General features: G+C 39.9%; 2 protein-coding genes across 2 annotated transcripts in view; one reads left to right on the forward strand and one right to left on the reverse strand.

Annotated features, from left to right (window-relative positions):
• The first annotated feature begins 704 nt into the window (after positions 1-704).
• ELMOD2 (ELMO domain containing 2) lies at positions 705-11077 on the forward strand. Its single transcript, XM_015861048.3, has 8 exons — positions 705-973; positions 1177-1205; positions 2399-2493; positions 3249-3378; positions 4245-4378; positions 4942-5010; positions 6124-6257; positions 6964-11077. Exons 1-8 carry the CDS (start codon positions 829-831, stop codon positions 7119-7121), a joined length of 894 nt encoding a protein of 297 aa, XP_015716534.1. The 5' UTR covers positions 705-828; the 3' UTR covers positions 7122-11077.
• A 3520-nt stretch (positions 11078-14597) lies between these two features.
• Positions 14598-24705, reverse strand: part of TBC1D9 (TBC1 domain family member 9) — a 34761-nt gene continuing 24653 nt past the window's right edge. Inside the window, exons 14-21 of the mRNA XM_015861047.3 lie at positions 24495-24593; positions 24304-24372; positions 23128-23368; positions 20138-20203; positions 18809-18895; positions 18035-18109; positions 17799-17899; positions 14598-16832 (exon numbers count right to left, since the gene is read on the reverse strand). Of these exons, the coding sequence (XP_015716533.2) occupies positions 16107-16832; positions 17799-17899; positions 18035-18109; positions 18809-18895; positions 20138-20203; positions 23128-23368; positions 24304-24372; positions 24495-24593 (1464 nt within the window). The 3' untranslated portion in view covers positions 14598-16106. The remainder of the gene's footprint in view (positions 16833-17798; positions 17900-18034; positions 18110-18808; positions 18896-20137; positions 20204-23127; positions 23369-24303; positions 24373-24494; positions 24594-24705) is intronic.

A 24705-nucleotide genomic window follows, 5' to 3' on the forward strand; every position in this document is an offset into this window, starting at 1 on the left:
ATCTAGTCCAACCATTACCAATACTTCCCAGCTAAATCATATTCCTCAGCACCACATCCAAATGCCCACTAACCACGTCCCTCAGTGCCACATTTCTTGAATACCTTTAAGGATGGTGACTGCACCACCTCCCTGGGCAGGGCATCCCAGTGCCTGACCACTCTTTCTGATTTTTTCCTACTATCCAGCCTGAAGCTCCCATGGCACAATTTGAAGCCATCACCCCTCATCCTATCGTATTAGCTGAGAAAAGAGGCTGACACCCATTTCACCACAACCTCCTTTCAGGCAGTTGTAGAGCTACAAGGTCACCCCTGAGCCTCCAGGGCTGAACAAACAGGGCTGACACTGAACAATCCCAGCTTCCTCAGCTGCTCCCCACAGACTTGTGCTCCCGACCCTTTATAGCTCTGTTGCCCTTCTCTGGACACACTCCAGGCCCTCAATATGCTGTAGTGAGGGGCACGGCCCACACAAACACACATCTCCTTTCTGATCACATTTCCCTTCAGCTACAGCGAGGGGGGCACATCTCCAAGCACACGGCTTTGTACACACTTCGGCCAGAAGCCATTAAACACACGCAGTAAGACTCCAGGATGGCGGTGACGGGACCGTGGCCGCCCTGCCCTCCCCTCCCAACCGCCTTTCCCCGTCAGCCCCGCAGCCGACACTTCCGTCCCCCCCTTCCCGGCATCACTTCCAGGTCAGGAAGGCGGCGGGCGGCTTCCGGCTGGAGGCTGCGGGGCGCCGAGCGCTGCCGGCCCGCGGGGCTGAGGGGGCCGGCCGGCACCTCCTTGGCTCGGAGGGGGCTCGGAGCGGGCCGAGATGTTGGTGCACTTGTGGGGGTTCCTGTACAGCAGCTACTTTCGGTTCTGGCTGAAGTGGCTGTGGCGGCTGCTGAGCGGGAAGTGCGAGCTGCAGCGCCTGCTCGACGGCGCCGAGGAGGGCGCGCGGAGGACGCTGGGCATAGGTAAAACGAAGGGGGGCGTCATGACATCACCGCATGGGTCCTGCGGGTTGGTGAGTGAGGTTGGTCGATACCTCTGGGTTTTAATATCGCCCTACCTGTGTCATCCAGAAATTACACCAAATAGTGCAACAACGCCCGTTATAAACTAATAAAACCAAACCAGTTCAATGCATGTGACTTTTCTTGTGTTGTTATTATTGCAGAACATTCACTGGGATCGTCGAAAAATAAGGTAATTATTGAAAATAATAAAGTTGTGAAAAACTGAGGTAATTATTTGTTATTATTAACCTTATTTCAGAGGCATGTACCTGGAAATGATTTTTGAGGGCAGAAGAAAGTGGAGGAGGAAGAGACGGAGGGAGAAGAGTGCTGTTCTGGGTTCTGCATGTGAGGATCAATCACATCATGGCCTTCAAAATAGCCCCATGTCCCTTCATGGCTCCTCAGCAGCACTCAGACAAGTCCTGGCACTGTGTTATTGATCCTGGAGTAGGTCTCTTCTCCCTGGCACAGCTGTTTGCCATGTTGGCTTTGCAGAAACCAGAAATGAGACAGAGGCAGGTGATATAGACAGTGCAGTGGTGTGTTGCCTGTACGAGACTTTCTCTAATCATGGGGAAAAGTGCAAGTTTGCAGGTAGACTTTTAACTAACAAGCTCATACCGAGTGTTCCTTAGCAGTTAGATACTGTAGTACTACGCTCAACGCCCTCAAGTGTGTGTGTCTTCAATGGCACATAACATGGATGGGTCTTTGAGCATCTCTCAGTTCAGTACTAAAGGATTTACCTCTTGCCTCACTGAGACAGAACGATGTTGGTGTGAGTGTTAATTGTATTAAGAATGCATTGTGACCATGAGAAGTTCAGAAGAAGAAATAAAATAGCTGCTGAGTGACTTCACATGGGCAATGTATTTATTCTTAGCATTTGCCCTTTGTTCTAGAAGACCAGAATGGCAGAATTTTGAATTGAGTTCGTTGTTTCAGCTCAGGTTTCATGCCTCAATTTCATTAGTGTGCTGTCTGTTAATTTTGAAGCATTATTTCCTTAGTGAAGATTTGTCACTTTTGCTCCTTGATAGCTGCATTTATTTAGATCGAGGTTAGGAAGATCGTCTTTCAGTTCAGCATTTGAAGGCAAACAAGAACCTAAACTTGGGTGTTTTATTTTTTGTGGGTCACCTACAAATTATACACTTTTATTGAAATGAAATTTAATAATTAAACCAATTCTTGAAGATCTTGTATGTGATTTGAGCACATTTATCGTACATATTTTCAATTTATTGACTGTTCTCATAGTTTTTAAAGAATACTCGTGGCTCATTCAGAGGCTGAGAAGTAACAAGAGTAAAACAGATGATAGATTTCTGCATTAATTTCTGCTTTCCTCATGGGTCTTTTACTCTGTATATTTCTTAGGTTCTAAGAAACGCTCTAAATGCTGATGAAACTGAAATAGAGAAGTGTGTCAGAGATGTAATGAAAGAAAAGAAAATTGAAGAGAAGGATATCAGGTACGTTCAGAAGTCTGACGCGGGATCTTCAAGGCCAGTAATTCTGACTTCTTGACACATTCCTGCTGTTGCTTGGTCTAATGCAGTCACTGGACAGTTCAGCACAAGACTTTATGTAGGGTTTGAAAATAAGGTGTAGCTATGTCACGATCTGGAAAATAAATTGCAAAGTTTAATTTGACGTGGATTTGTGATAACCTCCTCCTTATCTCACAGGTCACTTGTGTTACTCCTTGCATTATCACAGAAGTTGTGACATGCATTTTGTAGTTGTTCAGATACGTTTGAGAGAATATAATGGTACCAGATTATAGTTTGCATTCCTCTGAAGAAGTAATTATGAATGATTGAGGGGAAAACCTGAACTAGAATTTTGACTTTTCAGAACGAAACTTTTCTTTGAAGTTGTAACATTTATGTCAAATCTTGGACTGAGGTTTACAAACAGCTCGGGAGTAGTTGAAGGTACAGTAGTCAGGATGATGCGTGGAGTTTTTGTGTCGTCAGAGCTTTAACTGAGGGGCATTACTTCATTCTTATAAGTGAAGAACACCTGACTGCGCAGCTAGTGGTTTTATAAGTAGAAATAGGATCCAAATAGCAATACCAGATCGCTGAAGTACGAAATGTAAATGTAAAGCCTTTCCAGATTTTAACATTTAGGTTGTGCTTAAGACTTTTCTCAATGTTGTTCAAGCAAGAATTGATGACTATCTATGCCTCTTAATAACTTATGTTACTTGTTATTATTCCAGGTTTAAGACAAATCTGCATATGTCCTTACTGCAGATAACAGGTTATAAAAAACTTTACTTGGATGTGGAAAATCTGAGGAAGGTCACATATGATTCAGATAACAAAGAACACGAGGAACAGTTAATTCAGGTAAAAAAGACCAAACCACAAGCAAAAGCTGTACCTGTCCCCCACCATCAAGTTCAGCAGTTGTAATGAACTTGATTTAAAAATAGCGTTATGAGCAGCTGCCCTAATGAAAGCTCTTTTCCACTTGCAAGCTTCTAAGCCATTATAGACTCATCAAAATAAAATGCCAGAGCAAAACGGGTAAACAAAAGTTGCCTGCTCTGGGATCATTTGCTGTAAAATCAGACAGAGCACCAACAGCAGACTCATTTTCCTAATGGGTCACTGAAGAATCCTAACTAAAAAGATGTGTAACTTCACCTATGCTCTATAAATTTCTCGGCTAACAGTTACTTAAAGAATCAACCCACTTGGTGATTTCTTATTACTGCATCAGCGTTGAAGAGGACAGTTCTGTCTTCCAGATTTCAATTATCAGTACAAATAATAGCATACAAATGATATAATTCTGTTTAAGGCTTTTTAATGTAACTGCTAGCATGCAAATACATTAGCATGTCATTTTCTTAGTAATTCATAAGGATTCAACTTCTCACAGAAGTCCCAAATTTGTGCGGTATGGTTCATTGCAAATTGATATTTCAGTATACTGCTGTCCTGTCAGAACATGATAAGTTGTTTTTGGAAATGAAACAAGTCTTTGCTTCTGTGGTGTCTATGAAGGGAAACTAACACTTAAAGTTAAATGTAATCATTTTCATACCTGCTTGATTAAACTATTGCAATACAACTCGTGATCACCACTAACAGAAAGCAGTGTTCAGGCTGTATGTGTCCTGTGCCATGGTCAGTGGTCTCCAATGTGCTCTGAATTATGAGTTAGAATGCTTCAGAGCAATGTATAACATGGTAACATGTTTGTGCAGCTCTGGAATTTGCTGATGCCTCATGAAAATCTGAAGGCCAGAATCACGAAGCAGTGGTGTGACATTGGCTTCCAAGGCGATGACCCCAAAACAGACTTCAGAGGAATGGGCCTGCTGGGATTAGTGAATCTGCTGTAAGTAAAACAAACCACTGAAGTTCTGCTTTAATGAGTTTGCAGTATCTATGAGTTCGCACAAGTTGATTCTGTTTTCAATAAAGACTGAATGAAAGCAATTAGAAATGGTGCTTATATACAGACAAAACCAGTATTTGAAAATAAGCCAGCAGTTCTAGCAGCTGTACTTCTTCAGACATCTCGTTGGCTGCAGATGAGGGGAGGGGAGAAACAACGTTGCTGTAGACACCTTGGTTATGGCACCATTTGATTGGTTATGCCTTGAAAGTAATTTGCTGAAAGCTTTTTAAGTTTCTGAATCAATTACTGCAATGAAGAACACATTTAATACCTTTGCTAAGTTAGTTGGGCTTAGCATCGGTTGTGTTGCTTTTTTAAGCTGTATCAGCTCAAACTGAATATAAGTTAATTTTGTGACATCTCCTTGGTTTTTGTTTTGTGATGTTTTTAGTACAAAGCAGTGTTCAGCTCCAGGTTAAAAGCCACACACACTGATGTTGAACACGATCTTTTTAAGTACAAACTTAACAATAATGGAAGGTTTTGTTTCACACCGGCAGGTATTTTAGTAAGCATTACACCAATGAAGCTCGTCAGATCCTTTCTCATTCAAATCACCCAAAACTGGGGTAAGTCATAAGACTTTTTCGTGCTATTTTTTGTGGAAGAGCATGTGAAGACTGTCAGGTAGTTTTTCTGAAAATGAAGAGGAAAATATTTGCGTTTTTTTCCATTTTAAGTATAAGCCAAAGTAGAAAGGCTTGAGAAACTCACCACAAATCATCTTCAGAACCAGAACTGTGTGCAGGTTTTTTTTAGAACAGACTCAGTAGAACTGAAATGCTGCAAAATAGTGGCTCTGGTTAACACTCGGAATATCAGCTGTATTTTTGAGCGCCTCAGGTTAGATGTAGATATGAATACTTATTTTTCACCTTCTTATTTATCCCATGTAGGGATGGTATAGATTCTCTCTAAACTTTTTTTGCTGGACACTTGTTCTGTAATAAGTAAATACAAGTAGGTGTTTTGCTGCTGTTCAAGGGTTTTACTTCATTTTTGAATGCCATGTATTAAAATGTGTATATTTGAAAACAACTCAGGTACAGAAAAAAGATGGTAAGTCTGTCTGATGTTATTCAGTCCATCTGTCCCCCCAGTTAACACAATCACCTGCTAAGAATGGGAAACTTCCCTGACTTTCATTGTCAGGAATACTACTGTATGTCATTAGATCACTGAGCAGATTCCTGAGCCATTTACAGTAATGAGGTACACAAACACTCGTTTTAACAGTCCTTTAAAAACTTATGGTATGAAGCTTCCTAACCATGCAACAGGAAAGCAGATTTTTAATGTGGAGAATAAGTTGGGCTGGCCGTGCTATAGATACTGTACCAGCTTTTTTCATGCATGATTTTTAATACTTCAGGAGATGTAATCATTTCAAATGAGTCACCTGAATTATTAATTGGTCTTCCCATCTCCTCATTGCCTCACGGGGGCATTTTTGAAACTATTGTAGAGGAAATTACGTGTTTTTCAGTAGCTGACTTTTATGTGGATAGATGAAACAGGGAACTGAAAAAGGGCCTGTTGGTCAGAGTTAGTTTGTGAACAAGTATTATAGGAAAAACTGACTCTTACAGTTCTTGCAGTGCCATCTGTTTCTGGGGGAAACTCTTAAGTCCTTCAACACATGAGGTTAAAAAAAAAACAATGAACTGTGATTGCCATTGCAGATACTCTTATGCAATAGTTGGAATCAATCTGACTGAAATGGCATACAGTTTACTTAAGAATGGTGCTTTAAAGTCTCATCTGTACAACGTGGTCCCTGGATTGCCACAAATGGAACACTTCCATCAGTTTTACTGTAAGTATCTGTGGCTTTTTCAATACAGATTATTGGAAGTAGACCTGTAACAAAGACAATCTTAGGTTTGGTTGATTTATTTCTCAAGGGTGCTTCCACTTTTTTTCCTCATTGGCTGCAGCAAAATCAGGTATTGGAACCACAACCAACAGTGAGTTGCCATGCTACAGAAATACGTGCCTGTAAGGGTGGCTAATATAAAGATTTTAACAAAGATGATGGTGGATAGTCAAAGGTTATTAGTAAAGGAAAACTCACCAATGTCGATGCCTTGACCAGAAAGCTGAAGCAGTCTCCACTGGGGAGCAGTCTCCAAGAGATGTTGCCTTAGTGGTGGTCAGCCCTTAAATAAGGTCTTAGAGGAGGTGGAGTCGAGGTCCACCCCTCTGGAAGCACAGCTAAATTACTCTCACCTGTGCTCCCACAGCTGACCTGACACTTGCCTCAGCTGATTAATCAGAGGTTCAAACTGTGATTTCCCATACACATGCCTAAGGAATAAATTTTGGTGGCTTTCTATATCTGCAGTCTGAAAATTCAGTATTTGCGGATTTTTCTGTATTTTTTACTCATTCTTTCAGTGCCCTGGAGGTTGCAGTTAACAGGGACAAAGCACTCACTATTTTAAGGGGTCGTTGTAGGTCTAAGCTCAAGGCAGAAGTTTGCAGAGCTTGTTTGCGTAGATGTGTGTTTATTTTCTTCACAGGTTATCTGGTTTATGAGTTTGATAAGTTTTGGTTTGAAGAAGAACCAGAAAGCATTATGCACTTCAACCAGTACAGAGAAAAATTCCATGACAAGATTAAGGGCCTTCTTCTGGATTACGATGTGATATTAACCTTGCAGAATGCAAAGGAACCGTAACTCTTCTGCAGCACGTCAGGTTCTGCATCAAGGGAATTATGCATTTGGTTGCAAGTTTTGCAGGTTTCACTGTATGAACTGTATAACAGTAGAACTCTTTTGCATAAAAAAAGAAAAAAGCAAGCTACATTGGGTTAAGAAAGCTCGGACAATCAACCTCTGTTTACAGCTCTTATATGCTATTCTCCAAAGGACATTTTTGTGTGTGCGTTTATTTTGTAGTTTGGTTTGGTTTTGTTGTTAACCTGGATGTCTGAAGATCCTCCGGATCATTTGCTCTCGGTTTCTTTTATACTTCTTGGTGCAAGAACTTGAAGCAGATATTTATTCTGCGTGGTGTTTCTCATTAATAGGTTTATTCGATCATTGGATTTTAAAGGTTTTTTTAGGTGAAGTTTCTAGTTTGGGGCTCTTTGTGTTCTCATTCTGTACCTGTAGTCTATTGATCATCCACTTGTCAGTGTTCTGTTTCTGCCATGAAGGGAATGCGTTCAGTAATTTGCAGTCTTGGAGAAGGGGCTTAACTGAGCAGCATACTGATGTACGTGCTGCAAATTCCTTCTGGCTATGGAAGTTTTCTCTTTGTGGATTCGTACCAGCAAATGTCTGTGCTTGGAAGTAGCTTCATTTGCAAACCAACAGAAAATCATAAATCACTAGTGTGAGGATCGAGTCCTTTTTCTGAAAACATTCCTGCTGTGACAACTTCTCCATTCTTTCTGATCTAAGACGTTTGACTTTTTGTTGCCAGGCCTTTCTTTTAGCAGATGATGGGGAATTGTGATTGGGACGTACAAGGGAGTTAGAGAGTTCAGTCATTAATGGAAAATAAAACAAACCCCACAGATGCATCTTCTGTATCTATCCAGTGAAAATTAACTCCAGCTCTAATGAAAACATTTTCCATGCAAGGATGCAGCTGCAACACATTCCTTAACCTTGGCATCCTCAGACAATCTAATCAATAGGAGTTCATGTGTGTGTTTTGATGAATAGTTGCTTAAAAGCAGCTTTGAACGGATTTGGTGAAACCATCACTTCTTTTCCTAAAACCTATTACTAAACAAGTGCCTTCTGCTTTATTCAGTCAGTATTTTATCTTTATTCTGTAACCGGATCGTAGCCTTAGAATCTTGAGTTAATTGGGAAAAACTCCGTTGGCATGTACCTAACTAGCACACTGGCACAAAAGTTTTGTGCTAACACAAGCTTTCATGGTTATTTTTTTAGTTTTTTAAATCATCTCAGGTAAATTAGTTAACAACTATGACTCATAATGATGAGGCTCCTGAATAACACAGATTTTGAGCAGGAGAGGAAAGAGACAAACCCCTTCATGTAATGAGTAATTCTACACTACAGAAACACTACATTTATTATTATGCTACATAATCTTACGTCTCCTTGGAGAGATTAAAAACCCATGTGGGCGAGGTCCTCAGCAGCCTGCTCCGGGTGACCCTGCTTAAAGCAAGTGGCATTTGGACCATGGGGTCTCCAGAGGTGCCTCCCCACTTCAGTAATTATGTGATTCTCTATGGTATAAATAGGGACTTCTTGCACTGTTCTCCATCCCTTAAACGTTTGTGATCTTTGTATTAGTGGGAAAGCTCCTGGTCCTAGATATGTACACACACAGGATGTAATGCAGTTCTGTCTTCTTTTTATGGTACTTTAGTAATTGATAATGGTTGAACAGTTCTTGAGTTTACCAGGCACAGGGTGGAGAGAGGTTCAGCTCACCTACATTAGACTGATACTATTCTACTAAAAAATAAAACTAAATATTGTTCATAGTTACGAGTATGTATGGTTATACCATGGCTTGTAAGCAGAACAGCAGTTCTTTTGCTGCTCCCAGGTACTTGGAGTCTTGTAATTGCCGCCAGTGAGATCCTGTGGTGCCATTTCTCTCTGATCTCTGTGCAAATTGGACATTCCCAATGTCTGACAGAAGAAAGGAGCAGAAAGTGCACTTCCTTCAGTTAGAAAGTGAGTTGTCTACTATGCACTAGACCCAGCTTCTTTCCATCTTAGTCGTCTTTAATGATTTTTGCTATTGCTCATAGATCTCATTTGCAAGTAAATGGGGGGCATCTTTTGCATTTCAGAAGTGGCCACAAGATTCCTGCTGCTGCTGCCAGACAAGGAGATCCCATCTTTGAATTTCATCTCCCACTTGTTAGACAGTGGCAGAGCTGTTACCGTCTCAGAAATGCCTCTCCTCTATGGTAGTCTGCAACCTTTTATATCTTTTGTGGCAGTGGTAGCACACAGAGCCTACATGCTGATCTCTACAGCCTTGAACCTTGTATTCAAGCTCCTTGATCACTAGGAAACTGCTGTGTAACTACTGCCAAGGCATTTCAAGCCCTACCGTCATGGTTTAGTTTTCCTTTTGCTTAATGGAGACATCTTAGTCTAGAACGTACGTTGAGCTCTGTGAAATTAGTTTTTAATTACAGAATGTCAACCCATCACCAGATGTGCTATATCTGTACCATATACATGGGAATGCATTAGTTTGTACGTAGTATTTGTTTGAGTATTTGCTAGGCTTCACTACAGTTTCCCAGTAACTGTTTAGAACCCGCGTGTATTTTGGTGTGATCAGGTACTCCAGTTCTTCTGAGAGTCACTGTGTGTAGAATAGTAGCAGCTCTCCCTGTTCTGCACTGGCGGTGGGCTAAGTGTATTGTGGTAGTGGTTAGAACATGGGGCAGGGGGAGGTATAACTGCAGTTAGGGGAGGGAAGAAGAGTGTTTAGAATGGTGTTTTACTAGTAAGTCAGTGTATTTTATACCAACTCTGCTACAGAATGACAATCCTAAGGCTATGGAAAATTCAAAATTGCCTTTATGCAAGTTGATATGATCAATTTGCTTTAACATCAGAACTTGTTGCTCAGAGCTTATTCTAAGAATCCTACAAGTTAAAACTTGGTAAATTCTCTTGCTGTTATTTATTAACTATCACGTGTTATCTTATTGGAACTCGTAAGTATTGTTAGTTTGCTAACACGCTGCATCTTCAAAGCATTCACTACAGCACGGCTGATACCTAACAGTCAGTTTAGGAAAAAAATAAGACTGAACACAGCGTGGCTCTCTAATTTGTTTTGTCCTTGTAGCAACTGTTTAGCAAACTACCTCCCTTCCCCTTGTACAAGCACGTGCTTCAAACGTGGTACCGCACCATGAACAAAGTAATCTGGAGATGTGTAAAGATTGCTATAAATCAAGGTAGAAGCTCGTCTTTCATTCACTGAACACACGGCTTCACACATAACCAATATGATTAGAAAGCATGATTTGAAGACAGTGCTACCTAAGAAACAAAAATGTTTTCAAACTGATGCTTCTGCCATCTGATAGTGCAGACAATAGGGTGTCCTGTCCTAAAAGGGCAGTATGAGAAGGGGCCAATGTAAGCACCAAGTAGTTCTGGATTTTTACTCATTGGGGTCAAACAAACAAAAACCAAACCCCAAGCATTCGTTCCCTAGATTTTTCCATCCTAGTTTAAATAAACATTTAAGACCAAGAACATTAGTTAGCCTTGTCTTAGGAATTACTGTGATGGAAAAGGTTTGTGGGAATTCAATAGTCACGATTATTGAAAATACAACTAGTGGGTTTTTTCGGTCATACCTGTTTGTTTTGTGTTGCTGTAGTGCTGTGGTGATCTATCTTGGGACTAATGTTTCCTGTGCCAGTCTGTATATTGTCTTTCACTTGGGAAGGGGGTGGTGGAGGTGGGGGGGGAAACACACCTGAGAGTGCTGCCAGTGGGCAGCTGCTCCTTATCACACTGTGCTTAGATAACTGCATACTGATAGAAATTTATGTTTACCACAGTATAAAAGCAATAATGTAAACTGTGATGTCTGTGTAATGGAAACTTATGTTTACAATGGTAGGAAATAAAGAACGAGTTATTAAAAATACTTGTCAATATTGGGGTGTTCCAGCCTGCTGTCATTGTTAGGAGACCAACAGTTTGTAGTTCATCACTCACTTATGTCTTTCCTAGCAGCTGTACAGCACAGTTGTTAGAAGCAGTAGAGGCTGCAGAACATGGATACGTATGACAGCTGAAATGGCAAGAAACTGCTACAGCTTGAACAGCTGCCTCACCTACATTTTCTGGCTTTAAAATCAGCATCCCAGATCCAAATCTAGAAATAAACACCAAGATAAAGGAAGGAATTAGAGAGATTAAGATACGACTGTGAGATCTACACAAAAAAGGTGCTTATTTTTGACTCTCAAGATTGATCTTGTGCTACAGAGCAATGCTTACATGCAAGTCTGCTTGAAATCTTGCATCTGTTGTAACAGGAAATTGTAAAATGGGAAAGTCAGTTTGGCACATCTGATCAATTTTGGCCTATTGTGACACTTCCTCTCTCCCTCTCCACAAAGAAACATTTTATCTTAACTAAATACATGACTATAGTGGCGGACCAAACATTTGGTTGTAGAATAAGAGTAGCACAGGTAGGCTGCTATGCACCACCATCTGCTGCTGCCAGGTGGTTATTAGTGCTCCCTAACCATCACCAGCTATCTCCAGTATTGTTTGATCATTGATTGCTAAAACAAAGTAAACAAGAATGTAAATATGCTTATATATAAATAAACTATATCAGGGATGTTGTTTTAATGGCTAGGAAAAGCCGCCTTGTTGCTAAGAGAGATCAAAGCTCCATGAACAAACTGACAGCTGGAAGAACTCTGGGAAACTTCTCTGGAGAAACCCTAATGTATCTTGGTTGGTTTCCCTGCTCCCCAATATCTTTTATCACATGGTAATCTTCATGTAGGCTTCATTAAATAATTCACTTAGTTTTTCACTCGGCCTTTGCTTTTATTTCTGAATTTTGGAGACCAAATGCCCCTTTTTAACGTACAAAACTACTACTGTATAAGAATTTTAACCACTTCATCTCTCAGTCTTTTTTCCCATTTTATTCAGAAGCATAGAACAGGCTCTGCACTCTTCCACTCTTGAGATGAACAAAACACTGACACAAGCTCGATGGGAGGAGAACCAATGAGCTTGTATTACACCAATGCAGCTACAGGTGCCTTTTTTGATCTGTCACTGCTTCATTTAGACATACTATAGGCTTACTGTGCTTATGCCCTACCTTTAACTTGCTGCTTTAAGTATCTCAATGGAATTTAAACCCTTCAGTAACAGTTTGTTGTTTGTTTCTGTACCACACCCACTTGTCAAGGGACCCAATTAACCCAGGCTCAAAAAGTTGCTGAAAGTTACTAATCATGGAGAATCTGTGATAGGAAGGACACAAGCTTAGTGAGTACCCAGCATTAGGGCACAGCTTACCCAACACAAGTACCATCTCTTTGCTTGACCAAGACTATTTCCTTTCTCTCCCACAGCCCCCTTACACAGCATGCCACACACACACCCTGCTGGCTTCTGCTATCTTCATCAGTGACACAGCATCTGGCAGCTAACATCCACTGTAACAGAAGTGCCAGCACCATTAATATCCAACCCCTGAAAGTGCTTTTCTCTTTAGAACTGTTATAACATCTAGTTTTCAGTAGATTTAATACATGAGGAGTCCATCTGCTTGCCAGAAACACAGATCAAGAGAACCTGTATGAGCCCCAACAACCACTGCCCTTACCTCTAACACCCAGAATTCTTGAGGCATAAGAAGTTGTTATCAATAGGTACCATCTAACTTTCATACACTGTGAGCATCTGAGTAAGTTGAAGGACAGACTGGAAGAAAACCTGGTGGAAAAATGTTTCTTTGTATCTTCCCCTCCTCCTTTAAACAGAACTGCCTGAAGCAAAGTCCCACTCCTTCACAGCTCCACTGTCTGTCACTTGGCTGGCAGCATCCCCAACTCCACCAGGCTCCTTCCAAACCAGACAAGCAGCACATCAACATCCAGAAACAAATTTAAGTTCACAAGTGGAAGAAGGTCTTCTTCCTTTTTGTTCTTTTGGCTGTGAGACCAACAGACCTGACTCAACCCTACTGCTCACACACTCGAGAGTCTCTTATCTCAAAAAGTTATCAGTCAAGAGACTTGCTTACACAACATATCCAGATATAGAAAGACTTTGAATATGCACTCACGTTTTCTTGAAGGTCTTCACGTGACTGCATGCTGGTCAGCTGAACTTTAGTAACTTTCACCAACTTGCACCCAGGTCACAGCAGCTCTTGCCATCAAACAAGCACCTACCAGGCAGCCATGGGATGTGGCCCCATCAGGTGAGCAGCCTTCCCAAAATGCCTGGAGAACCCAGCTTCCTGGAACAAAGCAACTCTTACAGACGACTCGGTTCACACTCAAAAGCATCGCTGAGATGGTTGTGTTATTCAGAAAGGTAAGGAAGGCTACGCAGTAAGACAAACAGAAGTCACCCTGTAAATGGATACGGGGATAGGAGCGATCCTTGTGGATGCCTCCTCTTATCATAGGGAAGCCATTTTGCTGCTATGCTGCCAGTCCTGGTGGGTAGAGCACAACTGGCAAGCTCTTGTACTTCATGTACAATGAAATGTACTTCATCTGTAGTCCATACAGCTCTTGGGGTGTGCGGCAGATTGCTGTTATGCATCAATACAGTTTGACACAACAGACACTCATCAAAGTATTCTGGGGTTCTACATACTGAAAAAGGCTGAATACGTTTAAGGAAGTGCTGAAGACTTCTGTGGCAATGTACTGGCTGCCAGGCATTTATGATCAAGTGCCCTGTTCAGGCCTTAGCATGTGAAGTTAAAACATGAAGCCATGTTCTTCAAATGGTGATTACTGCTTCACATGAACATCATGATTTGATATGCACATAAACCAACTTGCATGTTTTTGTATACAGAACTACTGCTTTTTTGTACTGTTATACAGACTCTATAGAGATAAGACAGAACTCCAAATACTCTCAAAATTAATGCTAAAATGGCTTAGATAAGCATTTTGTGAGCAAAGTTATTAAAGCACTCAGAAATCAAGATGCTTTATATACACACAAATGGCAAGACAATAACTTTCAAAATAAATAATTATTTAGAGTGTAGACATATATATTATCTGTTCTATTACTGCCATGGTTGTGAGGCTGACGGCTTGTCCTGTGAAAAGCATTTTAATACTGACAGATGTAGAAGGATGCCTACCAAACTGTGGCTAAACACAGATGCTCTACAAAATACCTGGGGGTTGTGAAGAAGTATTAACAACCGCTGTCACCCAATGTGAGCCTAACATGGAAAGCATCCCATGAAATTGCACGGTGTGAGAGTCCTAATGTGGACTGCTTGCTTGTTGCGGATTGAATCAAACACATGCAAGTGTTTAAGGAACAGAAGTGGCCAAGGCTTTTCTCCTAAAACCCGGTGTTGTGGAATTAAATTCATTTATCTCTGTAATAAAATCCAATCGCCTACTTCCCCTCCAGCATGACTTAATATTAGAAATCAGATCTGTGCAGTGTATTTTATTTGTTTACATTTCCTATTTGTGGTTAAAAACCACTTTATCTGACAGTTTAAAGTCATTCTTTCAAAATAAAAAGAAAACACAACTTCTGCTATAAATTTGCAAGTTACATGGCTGCAATATACAGGAGTATAAAAAAAATCAACAGTATTCTACAGAAGATATTCTCCAAACAGCAAATAAAGATTAGGCAAAGCATGATCCTGAACTGAACAAGAATCAACTAAATACATTTAAAAAAATCCTGAATATCTGTATAAAAGAAGTAAGGATTGAAAGTGCAGGTGCTCCAGTTTGCATTTTAACATATTCAGGAAGCTGATACAGGATACTATTCATTTTATATAAAGTGACAGTGTTCTCAGTAAGACTTAAACATTCAGTTACATTATCTTGCAGCTTTTTCATTACCTCTACTTTACACTGTTGTAAATGAAGACTTATGCAATACAGGTTTTTAACTTCTTAATCTAACAAGGATATAGTAAGTTGGTGGTAAAGGTTAGTTTTTAAAAGCTAAGCTAAATATGCTGTAGATCCAACTATATACGTTGTGTTCTGGTTTTTAAAATTTATTTCTAAAAACATCTCTCAATTTCTAAGGGACTCCACCAACCTGTTTTGGTACCTGCATACACCATCTCTGGAGCTTAATGGCAGCAAGGCTTCCAAGTCCACTTGCTAGAAGCAAAGCTCCAGGCAGGGTGACGATGGAGATTCTCCCTTGGTGGCCAAGGGCTGTCCCTCTGCTGGGTTTGGTCAAAATGGAGATGGCTGAACTGAGGCAAAGGCAAATGGACTCTGTGTTGTGTTAGAGCAGAAATCATCATACTTAACTGCATTTGCATGATGCGCCAGCTCAATTTGGGATGCCCTTTCTACTTTTGAGTATACCATTCTTGAGCAAAGGAAGTTAGGCCCCAGGCAGGCATCACTGAAGTGATCTTGTATGTATTTAGAAATGAAAATGAAGCCTACATTTAAAAACATGATCCTCTCTGGGAATAAAAAAAGAATTACATGCAATAAAGTTATCCTGCAGGGATAGTGCCTGGAACATAGCTTTACCCTGAAGGCCTATTCAGGTTGACAGCGTCCCTTTAAGTTTTAGTTACTCCCTCTTTTTTTTTTTCCTTCAATATTTCCCCTCAAGAATCAGATCTCTGCATATGTCTCTTTTAAAAACGCACATAAATATTGGCGTTAAGTTTACATTTAGAAGAACTAATCTTTACCATTTAAAACTGACAGCAAGGTTAATAATACACACACTTCACTGACAACTGATAATTTTTTTTCTGTATTTTGAATAAAATTTGCATTCGTGTAACATTTCCCACAGAAAGAGTGATTATACTTCAAGACAGTTAAGTATGCACCCCAACATTTTCATTTCACATTAGTGAAAACAATAATGCTTTGAAAATACCAAGGCCTGTGCCAGGTACTCATAAATACATAATAGAAAAAATAAAAAATAACACACTGCCTTTTATCCCGACATAGTAGAGATTTCATAGTCACTGGCCGAGGTGATTGGTTTACCCATCATCCTGACGTTTTTAGCATTAGTAATCCTAGCCATCATGGACACAGGCTTATCAAAGTACCTAACCAACGCCGGCTCAGTCAAAAGGGAGGCTAAAAACTGTTCAAAGGTGATGGCCCAGTCCCTGTCAATGCTAGTGCTTCTATGAAGAGAAGTGGTGTGGTTGCTCCGTACTAAAACAGTGTCTTCACCAATGTCCTCGCAGTGCAGCTTTTCTTCTTCATGTGAACCTGCACTCAGCACCGAGTAGGAGGACATCGAACTATCATCTTTTGTATCATCATCAGAAATAAGCATGGAAGAACAGGCTCCGTTGTCCCTGGGAGAAGAGTCTTCAAGTTTAATGTCTTCCATTTGCATGCCCAGGGTGCTCTCAGTGCAAATGGCCTCCTCGTCGTTGGTGACGAGGCTGCCTTGGAACGGCTTGTGCTGTTCAAGGGGGTACTGCTGGCCGTCTTTCTTCTGAAACAGCTCACTCTGAATAGTTTTGCTGCAATTGTTACTGCTGCTGTCTGTCTCTTTTGTGGGTTGTACGGAGAAGAGCTTACCAACTTCACCTATCTCCAAAAGCAGGCTCGTCACAGCAGCGGTAGCATGGTACAAATCTTGTTCGTTGGGGTCTTCACTGAACATGTTATACATTGTCTTGCACAGTTCGATGAACTGTCCCTACACACACAAAGAAGAAACATTACTGAGAGCAGGAAACAAATACAGCTGTTACGATCTAGTAAACCCATTTAAAAGAAGTTTGGAATAGGGGGATGACAACAGGTTATGTGATTAAACTGAAATTGAAAATAGTCTGGGTAGAGTCTAGAAAACATTTTCAACTACTGACAGCCACATGTTGCTTCTCTCAAAGCTATTTAGAATATTCTAAACTACTGTGTGTTCCTTCCAACAGATAACAAATTTCTCTCCCTGCAGCCAGAGGAGGGTAACAGAGGGTGAGCAGTGAGATGCAGCATTCACTCTGATGCCTTTTCTTATTGGAATAATGCTCAGTGTAACTAACAGTCTGATAAAACCAGTGAGAGGTAATGAGAAATGAAAGAAGTGACCTTTGTGTTTTCTTAATTGGCAGTGGTAACTCAGCTGAATGCAAACCTTTCGAAGTTCAAAACAGACTAATAGGAAGGAGATTTGCTTAGAGCTACCCAAAGAATCACAGAATGACCCAGGTTGGAATGGACCTCAAGGATCATGTAGTTCCAACCTCCCTGCCTAGAAAGAAAGGAATACTGTTCTACAGTGAACTTTCCCTACAAACTTCCAAAGGAACAGCTGTTCCAGTATGTCTTTAACCTCCCTAGCTGCTATGGATTTGAGACTGAAAGTATAAATTAGAAAACACAAAACACCTCTCTCAGGTAATATTCAGCATCATATCACCCTCTGTCTACAAGCCTAAATAATATGTTATCATTCCTATATGTATGCATCTCACATTCTGGGAGCTGGATACGACTGTGTTGAAAACAACTAATTATTATATTCAGCTGACTGCTGTGTTGGTAAAAAAAAAAAAAAAAAAAAAATCTGCCTAAAAATAAAACTTTTACTCAGCATTAATCTATTGAATATTTTAAAATATGTTTAAAGTTCATGAGATGTAAATGTCAGCAGAAGTACCTGGTTCAGCTTGGGCAAATCCTTTGAGTTTTTGGCTTTGGATTTATTCTCTTGGCTCCACATTCTCAGGTAATTTCGATTCTCTTGTGAACTCTTCTTGCCTACCATCCACAAATTACCAGAGATGCAAGAAAAGTCCACAAAGAAACAATAAATTAATATCTTTTTTCCATTTTCAAAAGGAGTATCTTATCAAGAAACTGAAGATGTAATTCAGAGGGAGACAACATGCATACCTTTGTCTGTTTTGAGACTCACTGTAACAAATCCATCATCTACTCCTTGTTTGTTCCTGCTGTCCAGACCAACAACTAGAAAATAGAAGGGCGGGGAAAGAGACCATTGTGTTTTACATCTAGAAACAGATTTCAGGGGTACCATACAAAATAAAGAAAATGTTCACTTTACTGAAAATGCAGAGAAAAAAAATGCTAAAACTAAGCCACGACTCTCAAGCCTGCTGACAAATCCCACGTAATTAGTAATTACTTACAATTACACTCACTAATATAAATACTAGGATTTTTTGTGTAATACAACGATTAGTCTGCATTACCACTACCCAAACAGCTTCTAGCATGATTCATGTTCGGTGATTATACTAAAGCATCTTGTTTTATCTATTAGGACTCAAAACTTCTCTCTCTACTCTACCAATTCTTATCCTCATTTTCAAGCAACATTCCGTCTCTCTGTAATCTGGAGGATGGGTAAGATTTTCTTAAATCAGAGGGAAACTTAACATCACATATCTCCAAGGAAGAGAATGTCATTTAAGACAACGCAGTTGAGAGAGACAGAGAGAGAGAGATGTTCTCATTAGGCTACAAAAAGATTTCAGACCACTGAACTACAACTAAGGATAACAAAATAAGTATGCAGGCTACCTACTTCTTTTTACAGAAAACGGTTCACTCCCAGAGTTTGATCCAATGCAAAAGTAGCTTTTTAAGAAGGCATGGTGTTTGAAGTGCATTACCTTGTATTTTCCTATGACAAAAGATGCCTACCATGTGTACATTCTGGTGTGATGTCTTCAAAGAAGTACTGTGTGGCTTCAAAAGCAGAGTCTGGTTCTTCTTGCTCAGGGGATGGATCTAAGCAATATGACAAAACTCCATTTCATTAAAAACTCTGAACTTCCATTAAAAATTATAACATATTCCAATTGATACACTAAACATTTCATTTTCTGGAAATAACAGTTTGAAGATGTGGAGGTTCAATTCATGGGAGACGAAACAACTGGATCTGGTACCACTTTTTTACTATCATCCCTTCCATCTCCAAAACCCACCTCTCTCTGGCTTCTCATAACTGCCTGCCTTCAGATCCTGGCTTGTTTCCATGTCTAACTTCCATTACACTCTTCTGTGCAGGGTGTCCTAAGCAGGATGTGAACCTGTACTAGCTTGAAACAGCCTGTTATGACTTGGTATGAGCACTCCAATTCCTCTATACCAGAACTTGCATTCTTAGAACTAGATCTCTTCTTGCTCAGTAAAGTCAACTGTACTTTTTTCACTTAAACTAGTGAATCACTCCAGCCAACCTCCAAGTAAACCCAACTGGGAGCAATCAAGGACAAACACGTTCAAAGCATATGGAGGTGAATGTCCTCTCACAGGTTTTAGATGTATTTACCAGAAGAGCAAACATACACATTAATTAAAGCATCCAAACAACTGCAACATAATTAAATCACAGCTTCAGAGAGGATAGCCATAGGTACTTTACAACAGGCTTCAGACAAGCCAGACAGGATACAGTTCCAGGACACTGATTTCTTCGGGAGCAAAACTGTTCTGAGATGTTTCCATCCCTTCTCCACCCTAAACTTTGTTTGTTTCACTTAGCTGAGTACAACTGCTTGTACAACTCCATGGAAAACATCTGTAAAAATGATCTGGATTTTAAAACAATCAGAAAGGATCTTTCTGGAAATACAGGGAGGAACCTAAGAAGAAAGAACCTGGAGACAGAATAGTAACCAGGTCACACAGGAACATTTTGAACTGGCTTTACTGCTAAATAAAATATGTTATGGTAACAAACACTGAAGAACGCTATTTGTTCTGCATGGGGGAAGTCACCAAACAGCTCAACTGGCAAAAAACCCCTTTATCAATGGCCTTTTTGTGACAGGAGAAATAAGAGAATCAGATGATGGTTTCAGGCTTTCTGAATCATCTGGGTAAGGCAGAATCTCTTGTTTTACCACTGAACACATAAAATAATTTCTACAAACTAATTTTAGCTGGGACAGCTACTTGTTTACAACTCTGGTCCAAAGTCCAGTTCTAGCCACAAAGACAGCTACTTTAATATAATTTACTTACCAGGCAAAACATGCATTTTATACAGTAGCTTGAGCTTCTCTGTAAGATCGCCATGGCATGCTGCACCTAAACATCATTGTATACAATATATCAATACTCAGTATTCAACACCATCCTATTTATTGTTGATAGAATATTGCATTTAGAAGCTGCTACATTCCACAGCTGTCACTTTACAGTTGTAATTAGATCAGAAAGCAGTCATTTGGTCATATGATCATATGGCCTGCACTAGAAATGAATGAATAGCATGAGAACACAGAACACTTTAAATGTTGTACTTCTGTGTTAGGTCCTTTGTTTGACAATTTCATAACTCTCAAAAATGACCCATCATCACCATGTTGCCACTAAACTTTTAGCAGGAGGCCTTTTTTAAGATGACATTTTGGTGCGGTCTTCAAACTTATCCATCTGAGGATCCAATAAGAACATCATGCGACTTAGAGCATTTATCAGGAAGAAGAAAAACAATAAGGTAGAAAAGGCATTCAAGCAAACACAAACACTATTCATCACCATTTAGCCAAGGGCTAAATTGTTATTTATGCAATACCCTCTGGCAGCAGATATCTACCTCAACTCCTTCCTGAAATTAGCTGTACAAAATCCAAGCAGTCTCCTGTAGACTACTGTAATAAGTAAATTGGCATCAGTTCATTTGAAAGCACCAAATAACCTAAAATCAGACCTCTTCATAAATCATCTTTTTATGACATGTAACTCAGAAATAAATGAATTAACATTAATTAACTAGACTAGACAGATTTATTTTACCTTACAGTGTCAACCTACCTTAGCTATGCAAACTGCAATGAAGTATGGATTGGCAAATACTACCATAGTCCATTGTTAAACTTAAGACTGCAGTAAATACAGATGTCAAGCCAAAGAAATTGGTGCATTTACATTAGTCATTTAACTTTTAACCTGATCCTTTTGCTTTAAGTGCCACAGCACTCTGCAAATGCTTTCTTTTCTGGTGAAGTTTTGCCCTAGGTTATGCACCCAAGTACCACATGATATGCCACAGTGGTAAAAGCAATGTGAAATAAATTGATGTGAAACTCAAGCACCAAACAGGCTGCAGTTCTGAGTCTTTCAGCAATGGCTAGAAATGCATTAGTCAGATCAGAAGTCGGGGTATGGGCTACCTGGTGACATCAGTAGGTTTGTTTTTGCCCATCTCCCCAGATATAGTGAGTACTGAAACGACTGAACAGTGTTGCTTTTTGCTTTTTTTTCCTGAAAGGTGTCTGTATGCGTCCTATTGTAAGGCTTTTTCTCCTCAAAATGAACAGGCGTGAAGACAACAGAATGCAGGACAAGCTGTCATTTGGATGCTCTCAGAGACAACCCCCCTGGACCTCTTCCAGAAGAGAGACATTTATAGACCACACCCTCCACTAATGACATTTAACTTCCCTATCCAACCAGCATTATCATTTTCTCCTTTTTCAGTTTACTTCTACTCTACTCTGTCTCTTAATCCATAGGCCTAGTTACTGATTGCAGAAGTAATACACCCAGGACATCACTGCATACACTGTGAGATGTGATACCTTCCTATCACACAGGGACACACATAGGAGCTGTCAGCAGACTTCTGAAGAGATATTCAAGGGCAAACAAAACCAACATCCTGATCATATCCTCCTCCTACTCCTCATACATGCACGTGAACTTCTCAAAAGTCATCCTCTTGAACAGTGAAAAGGAAAGACATGTATTAGAAGTAGCCACACCACGAGGCATACTGTGGGTTACCTCCATGAGTCAGGGAAATCCAGGCAGCTGTGCACAGAAAAGATGACCATAGTGTTTTGTGAAGTACAAGTTGGTTTTGTTTGGTTTTTTTTTGGTTTGTTTTTTTTTGGTTTGTTTGTTTTGTTTTTAATTTAAATATAAAATGTAGCCAGAAGTGAAGTTCTATAAAGTTAGAAGTTTTCTCTGAGAATTAATCTTTCATACAGCATCACCTCTTTCAGATGGTATCTCCAGTTCCTAGCTCCTCAGTGATATGGGACCATGTCCACCTGTAAGAGGTTGCATCAAGCTGTAATACAGCCATAGCAACAAATGAGTTGCATTGTGGACAGAGCTGCAAAAAGGTTCAGTAAAGCTTCATTCTCATTCTTGCAAGCTCACTCTCAGCACAATCCCATCACAGCCCATGCTCTTCAGTAATGCTTGGTGATTGCTGGCTGTTCTGGCCTCAGCTTGGTTTCTAAGCAATACGAAATCCAATGCTCAAAGTACTGGTAGTAGGAAGCAGTACAATGAAGTAACAATCACTGAAAGAACATTTGGAAAGAGTATGCCACTCTTTCTTGGAAAGACAGGCCACTATCTTCTTGTCCCTTTTAAAGGTCTTCAGCCACATGCAGATGTGGTCATTGATATTAACACTGACAGTTGCTGCTAAAGCAGGAAAAAACAAGACTGCATCCTAATGTAATGATTTCTAGATGAGTTAATGTTCACAGTTTTAAAGGAGGCAGGACACATGAGAGGTGGGAAAGCATCAGTAACAAAATGAAGCACCATGACTTTAAGGGAGACCTACAGCTGGGCTCTCAGTTAAGCCCTCCTGGGACAGCTGTGAATACTGCTTTACACCACATCTGGGGTACAAGAATGGGACCATACCCATCACACTGCCACAGAGAAGCACAGGTACTCAGACTATAATCAATGTGTAGCTCACATACAGTCCTTCTCCCAGTGTGATATAAAAATGCCTAGTGTAGATGCACCTACTGACACCAACCTAAACCCCTGTGGGTACCACTGCAATCAGCATAACTAAATTAACTGAGCAGTAGTTTGAAGAGCTCTTAAAACAAAAAATGACTTACGCAAATCAGCATACATCAAATTCAAACTCATTATCTGGTAGCTGATAAAACAACTATGTTTGTGACAGAGTGGGTCTCCTTTAGAAACAAACTGTTTTAGACAGATTACTTTACGAGTGCTGTGAATCTTACTTAGCCCAGACACGAATTCACGGAAGTTGATGAGCAAGTCTCCATTTTCATCAAGAAGTCTGAATAAACGTGCAGCTAATACATCTGAATGAGTTCCACACGCCCATGGAAAGAGGAGAGCAAACATCCCCTTGAACTGCTCAAAGTCAATACGGTACTGCTCCAGATAAGGCAGGCTGGGATCATGACGGTCAATAGCATTGCTGTTTCCTCCCCAGTAGCAGCTGGTCAGATGTTCTGCCTGAAAACAAGGCAAATGCTGAGACTGTCATCACCTCTGTAAACAACTCATCAGTTAACAATGATAAAAGAGCAAACTCTTAAACACACTCTTTAAACTACACAAGTGTAACAGATGTATTTCCATCTACCTAGCCCTTGCCAATCTATAAAACAGATTTCTCCTTAGTCCAACACAAAATAATATCTATCTATATCTTATCAAGGAATCAGAAAAAGGGGGGAGGGTCTCATAGAATCTGTAATTTTAGGGTATAAGAAGTCTTAGCACTGCACAATGATCCACCAGTCTTAGTATTCCTGCTTCCATAGTAGACTGAAAGGCAGCACTGCACGATTTAGAAAATCTTAGGCCCTGATATTACAGATGGGAAATTGAAAGGAAACAAATACTTTATGGGATATCACAAAATCTCTTTTAGAACAAACCAGAAGATTAAAGTATCTTGTTTCAGGGCAGTGCAAACGGAAATGAAGCTACAGTGTTTTAATTAAGTCTGCATATTGCTGTACACTTAACTAAGACATCACTTTGTGACACGATATTTCTACATATTACATTGTGGTATGAGAATATTAATGAAAATTATTTTTGTGTTCAAATCTAAAGATCAGTTATAGAAAAGTGAGTTTATGAAGACTGATCAAAAGCCCCTCCATGTTAACTTTTAGATAATATAAGCTGTGTTTATGTGTACTCATTTTTTTTTTTACAAACAAACTGCATATTATACTACTTCTTCCCTCAGCTTTTAAAAATTATTAAATTTCTACTGTATATTAATTAATCCAGCAGCTAACTCAAGTTTGCATTGAGATACCTAACAGAAAACTCACAGACACAGCCTGGCGTTTAGTAAACAACCCAAGCCTGTATCACACACAAAGATTTGCTTTTCCTGAAGGCACGTGATCTTATGTTCACTTCAGCTTTACCTTGAAAAGAGCATACAGCTCCTCCAATTCATCGATAGTGAAAGAAGTCTCTGTCACAATAGTTCGTACCTTTTGAAACATAACATTAACAGCTGTTACACATCTGGAATCCATGTCTCACAAAAAGCTATATTCAATTTCAGAAACAGATGGACTTTAATCTCCGTAAAGAACATCACTGCAGTACTTACCACGTTGCGCTTTGTAGTGTCTTCAAGGGTTTGGATAACTTTCAGCCTTTGTTTGAATCTCATTTGTTCAATCAAATCTGCTCGGATACTTCCAAATTTCTTAAGTGAAAATTAAAAATAAAATAAATTTAAAAAAAAGAGAAAAAGGATAGTTTGTGTACTGACTGTGTATGGTGTTCCTTTAATGCACTTAAGAAATTCTATTTGGTGA

This window comes from Coturnix japonica, chromosome 4 (genome assembly GCF_054131305.1).
Source record: "Coturnix japonica strain WE chromosome 4, WE-NBRP24, whole genome shotgun sequence".
In the NCBI taxonomy this organism is placed as follows: Eukaryota; Metazoa; Chordata; class Aves; order Galliformes; family Phasianidae; genus Coturnix; species Coturnix japonica.